The sequence below is a fragment of the Staurois parvus genome, unplaced genomic scaffold (assembly GCF_062004578.1).
Source record: "Staurois parvus isolate SC_StPar_1 unplaced genomic scaffold, SC_StPar_1.0 ptg000066l, whole genome shotgun sequence".
Classification (NCBI taxonomy): Eukaryota; Metazoa; Chordata; class Amphibia; order Anura; family Ranidae; genus Staurois; species Staurois parvus.
In genome coordinates this window covers 6,777,146-6,789,738 of record NW_028317862.1, presented here as the reverse complement: position 1 = coordinate 6,789,738, position 12,593 = coordinate 6,777,146, and the positions used below count along the sequence as shown (strand labels likewise).

The 12,593-nt window shown below is 40.6% G+C and overlaps 1 protein-coding gene across 2 annotated transcripts in view; it reads left to right on the top strand.

The window, feature by feature from the left end:
• The window catches only part of KYAT3 (kynurenine aminotransferase 3), a 70,569-nt gene that overhangs the window by 27,928 nt on the left and 30,048 nt on the right, over nucleotides 1-12,593 (top strand). For both annotated transcript variants that reach the window (XM_089668906.1, XM_089668907.1), the window contains 3 exons: nucleotides 2,573-2,717; nucleotides 8,518-8,667; nucleotides 10,830-10,916. In XM_089668906.1, coding sequence (XP_089525032.1) covers nucleotides 2,573-2,717; nucleotides 8,518-8,667; nucleotides 10,830-10,916 — 382 coding nt within the window. The remainder of the gene's footprint in view (nucleotides 1-2,572; nucleotides 2,718-8,517; nucleotides 8,668-10,829; nucleotides 10,917-12,593) is intronic.

Sequence of the window (12,593 nt, the reverse complement as noted above, 5' to 3'; positions counted from 1 at the left end):
GTTCTCCCATTCATAGAACTCTATGAATGAATAACGCAGTTGGGTGGGTGGAGCCCTACATGGGCGCTTTTTAAATAAAAATTGAGACAGAAGGTGTGGAGAGAGGATCCCTGGCCTACTGTCACAACTGAGGATTGGGGGGTGTGGGGGCTGCTGCAACAGAAACGTTACAGGTTACACCCTGAAACCGGGCGTAACATGTTACAAAGGGTGCACTTATCCTTTAAGAATTAATGGCACCTTGCGTAACTGCAAAAAGGCTGTCCTTTTTTTTGTATATTGTTTGGAAAGCGTGCATTTTGTGCATATTTTTGCAACACACAAACGTGAACCTACCCTTAAAAGTGGTTCTAAAGGCTCAAGGTTATTTTTACTTTCATGCATTCTCTGCATCAACCCCCCCCAGCCCCCCCTAATACTCACTTAAGCCCCCTCTCGATCCAGCGATGTGCACTCGAGTCTCATCTGTCCCAGGACTCCCTCTCCTCATTGGCTGAAACAGGAGCTGAAGCCATTGGCTCCCGCTGCTGTCTATCACAGTCAGAGAGCCAATGAGAAGAGAGAGGAATCGGGGCTAAGTTGCAGCTCTGTGTGTGAATGGATACACAGAACAGTGTGTCCCCCCATAGCAAGCTACTTGCTGTGAGGCACCCGGCAGGAGGGAGGGGCTAGGAGCTCTGGCAGGGGACCCAAGAAGAGGAGGATCTGGGCTGCCTTGCACACAGGTAAGTACAGTATAGACATGTTTGTTAAAAAAAAAAAAAAAAAGCCTTTAGAACCACTTTTTAATATACTATAAAACTCCATGTCATGCAAAATACACTGATTTATATTTTGTAAAGTTCAAGCAATAAATCGGTACTGATGGTCTTTGTGATGCTTATAACTAGCAATGTTAGAGCTCGAAGGGCAAATAATAACAAATGTGTCTCTAGTGTGTAATCTGTCTCTTAACTCTTTACAGACAGCTTTGTTTGCTTGAGGCATATCTAAACCCTAACTACTTTTATTTGGTAAATTTTAGTATTTTAAATTTACCAGTAAAAGCATTTTATGTCATGTCTATTTGATAACTTCACACAATACCTGTTGATCTTACCAGAAGTCTTGGCATTCGCGGGGGCGGTTGGTGACGGATTATTAATGGAGTCGGTCCTCCGCACTGTAATGTAAAGGGGCACTGTGATATAACGGGACTGCACTGTAAAGGGGCACTGTATTCATTACAGTGCAGTCCCCTATATATCACAGTGCCCCTAGAAGTACGTTGATGATCAATCTAGAGTAGACCGTGATGGAGTTCTAACTCAATACTACCATCTGCTGGTGATAAAATATATATGTGTGTGTGTATATGTATGTATATATATATATATATATATATATATGTATGTATGTATGTGTGTATGTGTATATATATATATATATATATATATATATATATATATATATATATATATATTAGAAAAGAAAAGGACACAATGGCAGGTAATCTATTCAAACTATTTACTGTATATCTTCCCACTATTATTACTGAAAGCTGTTATTCTGTTAAATTATATAGTATGATCAGATTTCCTAGTATATAATTTTCACCTACACCATGTTTCTTTTTGCTTTTTAAACAGGTGTGTTCAAAGTGAAATGTAAAGTGCAGTAATTCATTATGAACTAAGCGAGCTGACTTTAGCAAAATAAAATTTGAATACAGTGTGGAACTGTGAACAGACATATCGTATTTTTCGCTCCATAAGACGCACTTTTTTCCCCCCAAAAAAGGGGGGAAAATGTCAGTTCGTCTTATGGAGCGGCCGGCTTGGTATTTCCACCGCCGCCGTGTCAGAATACCGGGCCAGCCGCACAGTTCTGCAGCGGAGATGACTGCTGACCTTTGGGGAGGTGGGGAGCGGGTACCTGAATTTGACAGGTACCCGCTCTTGCTTCCGCGGAGTTGTTCTTTGACCTTACCTGTTCCTCTAGCCAGCGGCACGCTGTCTTCCCGGCTTCTGTAGTGTGGGCGCTGGGCTTGACAGCCGGGTGCCAAGTGTGCATAACACCCCACCTTTGTACCTATGAGAAACCTCAGACAGAGATTTACTGTAAATCAGTACACTGGCCCCCGAATGGCTGGGCAGTGGCATTTAATACTCCCTCCCAATTTTAATTATTTATACATACAAAACATTAACTTTTGCAGTCTTTGGGTCAGTCACATGAGGGCATAGGTCTTTCCTTTTCTTCTTGCTTTTAGCCCAGTCCAGCTTGATGACACCCTCCATTAATCACATAGAGTGTGTACATGATGACTCACAAGATGTGGTTTGGGTGATACTTTGCATCATTCAGTCCAGAAGAGCACTGATACTGGGTCGCTGAGTTGAGTCAATGGGGGGCAAAGCTGGACAGAATGAGATGAGGTGGTTTTAGGTGTTAACATTTTTCTACAAAGCTTGTCAGGGAGGCAGTGTTTTAATTATAGGTGAATTTATCCTTGAAACGTACACAGTTTATTAATAAAGCAGTGTTTTCCTCCTTGCTTTTATCTGGGTAATGCTTCTATGTATCTCCACAGGGTTGAGTTTACAGCCCTTGCTGCAGATCCATCTGTAGTCAATCTTGGTCAGGGGTTTCCAGATATATCACCTCCATCTTATGTCAAAGAAGGTCTTGCTCAAGTGTCGGCTGTGGACAGACTGAATCAGTACACACGTGGCTTTGTAAGTAATTTTTTTTTTTTTCCCCCCCAACAATACCCAGTAATCAGACTGTTGCTCAGTGTAGATGGAAACTGGCATCATTAGCATTAGAGTTAGTATAGTAACCAAGAGGACAAAAACTGATTTGAATAAATATTGTATGATAACCCGCAGCACCTTGTAAGCACTCCTTACTCAGTACTTCTGAGTACTAACAATTTGATTTTTGGAATATAATATTTCACTTTGCATACAATCAGTGTATTTCTGGTTAAGCTCCGTTTCATGTTAGATTTGTGATGACATGAAAGGAAAGCTTGGGTGAGAGTTTATTGATGAAAGATTTATGAATGATTCATTAAAGAAGCACTGTGTTAGGCACTATTTCAATTTTATGTTGATAGATAAACCCAAATATATTGTTAGAACAATTGCAACCATTCAATGCATTCCATGAACAGGGAACATTTGCTTCAAGCGGACATACCTATGTGGAAGCATAAAATGTCATGTGTCAATATATTACAGAACTTTGGTGGAAATGAGCTCATTATAGTTTCCTTTACTTCTAATGGCCTGTCACCATAACCAGGTGATGTGCATAACTGTCAAATAGCAAAGCTTGTTCTGCAGTTGCGAGGGACCCCTAAATCTTGAGTGCATGCCATAAGCATCTCACAGCTTAATTGGAGCTCTGGCACTACCCTGTCCCATTTTACCTTCCACAATTCAGTTTTAGCACCCAAGAAACCTTTATAATTATATAGCCAGATCTCGGTTTTCTGCAAGTCAGGATTTGCTTACAATATATTCAGCTGGTCTCCTGAAACATGTAGATTAAGGTTTTTCTATATAATACAGATATTTGCAGACAAGTTATATATAACTTTTTGTTTAGGCAGTGAGGTAAATATAGAATGACTCTAGTCTATAGTAGCTGCTAGTCTCCAGATGCTTCACAGGAAAATCACCAGGAGTGGTGAAAAGAAGCAATCCTGAAACCAAATGTCCCAAAAGCACTTAGAGGTATAGGTGCTTGAATAAAAGTTGTCACCATGTCAATTCCAAGACCTGAATACTAATTAAGTCTCTGTGACCCTAAACTTGTAAAACAAGAGGCACAAGGCAAATTATTGTAGATAAAACACATGCACTGTACTTGATCAATGGTAATGTACCAGCCACAGCAAGGTGGGATAAAGTTCAATAAAAGTAGCAATGCACAATAAAGAAAAGCCATCCAGGGAGATGTAAGCTTGCATAACTTCAAGAGTGCCAGCAGTGAGCCGACGTTGGTAAACAGGACTGTATTCTAACCACTAGTGACTCTGGTAGAGCTTTAGGCACTGGTGAGATGAGAAGGGGTTATGCCCAAAACGTGTTGTCATGGTGACCGTTGAGGTCTTCATCCTGTGCGGTTCCACCCTGTGTCCCAGATGTGGTTAGCGGCATTCCTTCAGGAAGATCTTTGATGTCACTTCCGGTGCGCTGCCTCTGAGCCCTAGCAGGTTACCGAGAGACTCCCAGAATCCTAATGGACCCGTTGACGGTGGGTCCTTACAGCTCAACCAGAGTCACTGGTGGGTAGAACAGTCCTGTTTACCAACATTGGCTCACCTCTGCCACTGTTGAAGCTATGTAAGCTTACATCTAACTGGATGACTTTACTTTGTTGTGCATTTATTGCGGATTTTATTGAACTTCATCATTTTTTTTGCTCTGGCTGGTACATTACCATAGAGAGCAGGTGTTTTATTTGCAATAAATTAGCTTGTGCCTTATTTTACAAGTTTGGTGTCACAGAGACTTGATTGGTATTCCAGTCTTGGAATTGACATGGCGACACCTTTTATGCAAGAGCCTATCCTCTAAGTGCTTTTGGGACCTTTTGGTTTCATGTTATACAGGTGAAACTCGAAAAATTAGAATATCGTGCAAAAGTTCATTTATTTCAGTAATGCAACTTAAAAGGTGAAACTAATATATGAGATAGACTCATTACATGCAAAGCAAGATAGTTAAAGACGTAATTTGTCATAATTGTGATGATTATGGCTTACAGCTCATGAAAACCCCAAATCCACAATCTCAGAAAATTAGAATATTACATGCAATCAATAAAACAAGGATTGTACATAGAACAATATTGGACCTCTGAAAAGTATAAGCATGCATATGTACTCAGTACTTGGTTTGGGCCCATTTTGCAGCAATTATTGCCTCAATGCGGTGTAGCATGGAAGCTATCAGCCTGTGGCACTGCTGAGGTATTATGGAAGACCAGGATGCTTCAATAGCGGCCTTCAGCTCTTCTGCATTGTTCGGTCTCATGTCTCTCATCTTTCTCTTGGCAATGCCCCATAGATTCTCTATGGAGTTCAGGTCAGGCGAGCTTGCTGGCCAATCAAGCACAGTAATCCCATAGTCATTGAACCAGGTTTTGGTGCTTTTAGCATTGTGGGCAGGTGCCAAGTCCTGCTGGAAAATGAAGTCCGCATCCCCATAAAGCTCATCTGCGGAAGGAAGCATGAAGTGCTCCAAAATCTCCTGGTAGCCGGCTGCATTGACCCTGGACTTAATGAAGCACAGTGGATCAACACCAGCAGATGACATGGCTCCCCAAATCAACACAGATTGTGGAAACTTCACACTGGACTTTAAGCATCTTGCAGTGTGTGCCTCTCCATTCTTCCTCCATACTCTGGGTCCTTGGTTTCCAAATGAGATGCAAAAGTTGCTCTCATCAGAAAAGAGGACTTTAGACCACTGAGCAACAGACCAGGTCTGTTTTTCTTTAGCCTAGGTAAGACGCTTCTGACGTTGTTTGTTGTTCAGGAACAGCTTGACAGGAGGAATACTACATTTGAAGCCCATGTCCAGGATCTGTCTGTGACGATCGCGGCGTCAGACCCTAGCCCTTCTCACCAACTCGTGACCGAAGGACTAGCCAACCTAAAACAGCGCTGTCTTGTGTGTAACAATACCACGCTCAGCTGCACCCTGCACAAAGATTTTCCAGCTAATGGACCACAATCTATGTACCGCAGCCTGAGAGCGATTGTTACTGGGTCAGGTTAATTACGCAATTAACCCTTCACACTGCCACCACCTCCATTTTGTACAGAGAAAGAGGAAACTCACCAATATTAGCAATAACACTATGATGTTTGAATAATCGTCTGTATACCACTGTCACTGCAGGCAGAGATATATAGAGGTTTGGAACACACAGTAGCGCTCTTCAGAGACAGGGATTCTTAGTTTGCCTTAAGGAGCTTTGGAAACAGTTCAACACTTTTCAGATAATAGGATTTATTACTAAAAAGGGGTAATGGGTGCAATAAAAATATTTACAGAAAAAGATGTAGCCAATATGTATATATAAATACAGAGAGCAATACCACAACAGAGAGATAACAACATAAATTTAGAAAGGTAGAGTACTTGCCAAAAGTCCTGGGTTAAGCAGATTCAAGGGTCCTGAGCAAAAGGGTTCCGATGTTAAAAGGGAGTATTCTTCAACTGCTCCAAGCATAACAACCTTTTTCTAGGAACTCAGCAGGGTGTCTCCTTACAGCAGAGAACCAATCGCCTCACAAGTTTGGGGAGGGGTGTTGTAGGCGGGGGACTCAGGCTAGAACCAAAATCCCTCACAAGTTATACCAGGGCAATAACCTTCCCTAGGTACATGTACATTCTATCCATGGGTAGATTAATATGCAGAATCATCTGCTGAACGTCTAGATATCAAACATGCCATATTTGACTATTTCAGCTAGAACTATATGGCTTTCTGCTCTCCTGTAGACTTCCACTAAGGTGTAAGATATCAGATGACTCATTAAACTGAGCTATCCGAATATATGCTTTATGTTTATGTAATTATTTCCTACCTTAAGATATAAATATATATGGAAAAGTGGGTTTTAAATGTGAGGTTTGTTTTACGGCTAGCTGGAATGTCTTTTGAAGCCCAGTGAAGGACTGGTTTATGGTTTCATGATATCTCAGACTGAGAAGCTAACAGACACCCGGGCACCAGCTAATTTGGGATTTATAACCATGAAGCTCTCCAGCTGAGGCCTGATACCTTTTGAACTCCGCATACACACACAGACCACATTCCTGAGGAGGGGGATTGGAGTGAGAGAGAGATGCAAGATGGATGACCGCGTCCATCTGTGTACGTACGATTGCTACACCGTCTATGTGTGGTGGCTTTTGATGCACTGACTCTAGCCTCAGTCCACTCCTTGTGAAAGTCCCCCACACTTTTGAATGGCCTTTTCCTGACAATCCTCTCCAGGCTGCCATCATCCCTGCTGCTTGTGCACCTTTTTCTTCCACACTTTTCCCTTCCACATAACTTTCTATTAATGTGCTTTGATACAGCACTTTGGGAACATCCAACTTCTTTTGCAATTACCTTTTGAGGCTTTCCCTCCTTATGGAGGGTGTCAATGATGGTTTTCTGCACAACTGTCAGGTCAGCAGTCTTTCCCACGATTGTGATTCCTACCAGACTGAGAGACCATTTAAAGGCTCAGGAAACCTTTGCAGGTGTTATGGCTTAATTAGCTGAGTAGAATGGGACACTTTGAGCCGAGAATATTGCACCTTTTCACAATATTCTAATTTTCTGAGATTGTGGATTTGGGGTTTTCATGAGCTGTAAGCCATAATCATCACAATTATGACAAATCACGTTTTGAACTATCTTGCTTTGCATGTAATGAGTCTATCTCATTTATTCGTTTCACCTTTTAAGTTGCATTACTGAAATAAATGAACTTTTGCACGATATTCTAATTTTTTGAGTTTCACCTGTATTTGCCTGCTCTGTGTAATGGTTTTGCACAGAGCGGCCCCGTTCTTCCTCTTCTAGGGACCCCTGCCAGCGCTCTCGGCTTCTCCACAATAGAACATTTCAGCTTTGTTTCTGATTTCTCTCTATAAGGGAACCTAGGGACAGCCTTGCCTCTACACTTCCCTTCTTAGGATTAGTTGTTTACATCTATTTTTTACACCATATAGTGACATTGATAAAAAGAAACATTACATATAAGCCAGGGCTGTTCAACCTTTTGATTTTCCTGGGCCACATTGGAAGAAGATAAATTGTCTTGAGCCACACATAAAATACAGTAACAATTATAATAGCTGATGATCAGTTCCTCCTGCGGCTCTCAGAGGACAGGTGCGGCCGCAGGGCCTGTTCAGTTGAATGACAGATCGCTGGCAGCCGCATCTATTTGTGGCCCTTAGTGAAGCCAGTGATTACCTGCGGTGATCGCTGCTGGATGCAGACAAAGTGGGGTTTATTTACTAAACCTGGTTGACTCAGAATCTTGTCCACTTCTGCATAAAAACCAATCAGCTTCCAGGTTTTATTGCTGAAGCTTAACTGAACATGCTGAGGTTAGAAGCTGATTGGCTACCATGCACAGGTGCCCAAGATTCTGAGTCAACCAGGTTTAGTAAATAAACCCCAGTGTGTCCAGCAGTGATCACCACAGGTAATTGCTGGCTGTGTAGAGAGCTGCGAATAGGTGTGGCTGTCATGATAGTGAATACGGCTGGCAGCTGCACCTACTCTCCTGAGAGCCACAGGAGGAACTGCTGCTTAAAATCCATAGTGATTCTTTTCTGGCCACTTAAGTGATTCATTGTTCTTTTATTGAGCTTGTGTTTTCAAAAATGTAATTGGAAATAACTGAGATCTGGATATATTCAGTATTTGCATTAAGAGTTGCATTAGCTGAGTATCTTTGTAAAATCTGTTTGTCAATATTGTACAACTGATCTGCAATACTTTTTAAAGGGTCACCCACCACTGGTAGATGCCCTCTCTCAGGTTTATGGCAAAGTGACTGGAAGGAAGATCAATCCAAACAAAGATATCCTTGTAACAGTGGGAGCATATGGATCCCTTTTCAGTGCAATCCAGGGGTTAGTAGAAGAAGGTGATGAAGTGAGTTTCATTGTTGTCTTAAAGAAATCCTAAAGACTTTTTATTTATATATGTAAATGTGATAATCTACATGTTACTGTATCATTATGTATAAAATGTTGTGATTCTCCTTTTCCAGGGCATTTTTCAAGTTGGCATAATGGAATGATAAAGGTTTTTGTAGACTTTAGGTGAAAAGTATCCTAATTTTGCCATTTTTTTGGCCAAGATCAGGTGTTGCTCTATTATCTTTTAGGTAGTCTTAGACACTACCAGCTAACTTTCTACATTAAAATATATCAGGGAAATAGCAAGTGGGCACGTTAGAAAATCCTTTTCAGCTGCTACTGTTTTTCCCATTTCATTGGAAATGTCTGCAGTTCATCTCTCACCTAGTTTACATCTGACCACCTTTTACATTCTATGGTTAGCTTAAGATGCTAGTGAAATCATTTTGTGTTTACAGGTGTTTGAAAACAAGAGTAGCATGGTTTCTCGTCAATGTATATTATCCCTTGTCTCTTAATTCTTTATCTGGGAGCCAGTGGCTCTCGCTGCTGTGTCTCAGCCAATCAGAAAAGAGAGGCCTGGGACAGCTGAGGCTTCTGTGCACATAGCTGGATCGAGAGGGGGCTCAGGTGAGTATTAGGGGGGGCTGTGGGGAGAGCAGCACACATAGAATGTATGAAGGTAAAAAAACCTTCAGCCTTTACAATCACTTTAGGTGGTAGAATTCACGTAGGTAATAACATTTATACTTTTTATTGGGCCTCTGGGTGTGAGGACAGTCAGGACATATTATAAAGTTGTGGATAGTTTTCTCATACCTGAAGGTAAAATGCAACAGATGTTGGAAAACCCAACAAAAGAAAAGAAGGATAATAACATAAGTTCAGCCAGCCAATATAAGAGGAATATCTATGAGTTATGACAAATGCTTTGTATTTATGTCAGTCTCCTAGCCTCTAAAATGCCCCCTAGATTTTCCATGATGTGCCAAGTTGTAGATTTAAATGTAGACATTTATTTATCTAAGCCCTATTAAAGACTTCTCAATGCATTTCCGCCTATCCACATCCATCTTTTCAATGTAAAAAAAATATTACAAGCTTTGTCTAAGTTATGAAATATTCAGAGGGGAACCGGACTTCCTGCTTTTGTAATGCACCGTCTGGCTGCCAATGGATAGATGTGTGTCCACTGGAAGTCACATGGGTTGATGAAATTGGCTCTTTCCAAATATTCATATAGGAGTCTGAGGCCAAATCAAACCCATAATTTCAGTGATGTATTGGAAACCTTTTTTCCAAAAAGCATAGAATATGTCTACAAAGTCATAAGCAGTGAGTGAACATGGCTTTCGTCTCCTTACATTTTCTGATAAAATATATAAATTAGGATAAAATCCCAGGTATGCTGTGTGTAAAATTTTGAATTGTGTTTCTTTCTTGTTCTCATTGATCATCAATTGTCTAACACTCAAGTATCCTGAGATAATCTTATCTTTTAGAACATCAACTATTGTGTCTTTTTGCCAACATAGAACATTCGTTTTGATGATTAATTATTGGTTCAGAAACTTCCATTAGGCTTAGATAGAAACACGTCTCACACTAATTACATTGTCCAAAGGATTTAAGCGCAGTGCCTTCCCATGGTCAATAAGAAGTGATTTCCAATATCTCATAATTTGTGAGAATTATAAGAAGCTTTGTAAATGCTTGTGGTTCACATTGCTTTGTAGGCACGCATTTACAAGCCTGTGTACAAGCCTCTGGCTGATTTTTTTTTTTTTTTTTTTTTTTATGGCAAAGTTTATTGTAGCCTATGCAAATGCTGTAGTGGGGTCCAAAATCTGTACTAATTCCTTAGAGTTGGCAGTAAAATAACTTATTACACCACTACAAAGTTTGATCATGCACGTATGACCTATTATTATAAATCCTATATAATCATGTGTGGGATGGTTTGCTAGAGCTGCTTATTACACTTAGTGCACACCAGCTCTTGATGATTTCAAGTTCATCCATATATAAATCGGTGACTACCAAGGGAAGTGTTCTTTTTTGCGAAAGCAGTAGTTTTTCTTTTGTATACATCAGTAACAATGATCGTAACCATTGGTAGATACCATCACTATTTTATTTCATACTATTCTCTGCTTTTTATGTTTTGTGATACAGGTGATGATTATTGATCCATTTTATGACTGTTATGAGCCTATGATAAAGATGGCTGGGGCGATGCCTGTCCACATTCCACTGAGATATGTAAGTATTATATGAACATTTTTTTTTTATAGGAAAAGTCAGCTTTAGAGTTTAATTTTGAATTCGATTGTCTGTGAGGCACCATTGCTGATAAAACAACTGAAGGATCTAGTCACTTTGAAAGGGACTATAACGGGTAGAATTATTTAATATCTTGTCCATATATTTTTACTGGCTTAGTGGCTCTTTTTAGGAAAATAGGTGTTCTGAAACCTGAACAGGCATCTCTGGGTCCGTGTGAACTAGGCAAAACCGATGTTTCAAAGCTATGATATGGCAGACAAAATGAACAGTAGCTCAGTGTATCTGCATGACCAAGGCAAGGTGCTGCTAGCTGTTCAATGGCTCGGCTTCTGTGTGATCAGGGTGAAATTAGACATATGGGGCTGTGGGTCAGTCTTTGAACTTGAAGTAGGAAGTTCAGGCCAGGGACGGACTGACCATTTGAAAACTCGGGCATTGCCCGAGGGCCCGGGGTCAGTAGGGGGCCCCATGAGATGCCCCTGGTACCTTTTTCATAGGCTTTTTTGAGTTTGGGCAAAGACACAGGGGCCCTATGATCCCCTATTGCCCAGTGGCCCCATGAGTTGTCAGTCCGCCCCTGGTTCAGGCACTTCAAATGGCTGACATAATTATAAAAGTCTTAAGCTGGCCATAGATGGATATAATTCAGAACAAAAATTCTTTGGAAAAGGCTAGGGAAAATGCGTATGCTCATTAAACTGTTAGAAATTAATTTGTTTGTGTGAAACATTTTCCATCCTGCTGCTTAGAATATTATTGTCACTGCGTTCAAAAACAAATGTTGATTTGACCCACTAATGATTAGAAAATCAAACAAACTTTCTTAGAATATTACATGCAATAAATGTGGGTGGAGCTGCCTTTCAATTTTCTCATTAAGCCACTATCCCTAATTTCAATCAATTTCCGTAAAAAAAAAACTTCCAACCAGCAGTAGGGAGAATTAAATCCAGTGGGATTTTAAATGTGCCCTAATAGGAATATACAGTCACAGTGAGTTAAAATACAACAAGTCTTTATTACAATGATTAAAATAAATTAAAAAGGCATGCACTAAAGTGCATCAGCTGCCATGTTGTCATTACAATCCTTCTGTATTGAACTGTATTGTAATCGTACTGTCCCCCTTTATATTGTAAAGCGCTGTGTAAACTATTGGCACTTTATAAATCCTGTATAATAATAATAATTATATAAGTACAAATGTAACAATGGTGTAAGGGATTGAAGCTTTTCGCAGTCCAATTGCTTCCTCAGGATTCAGGCCTAAATTTTGAAGATAGACATGGCTTTACTCTTAGGTCATGGGAGAGAGCCACAATTCTCACCCACTGAGGATCTCATATTAAGCACCAGAAATAAAATGCCAGTCCACAGAATGTCCTTTATCCTGCAGGTGATACATTAAGGGGTCTCTTTTCAAACCAATCCAATAAGAAATTATGAGCCAACTTGGATCTATTTTCGTATCACACAACCCATTTTCTGGACAGTTGGGGGTTCTGATGGTGTCTCCACACAACATGTACAACTTACTATGCTGAGAGTGCGCTGCCCACATGCTCCCAGCATGGTAGCCAGCAAGGATTGGCAAGCTCCTGATTCATAATTTCGGGAGCTTTCCAATTGTGACAGCCAATCACAGCGGTCACA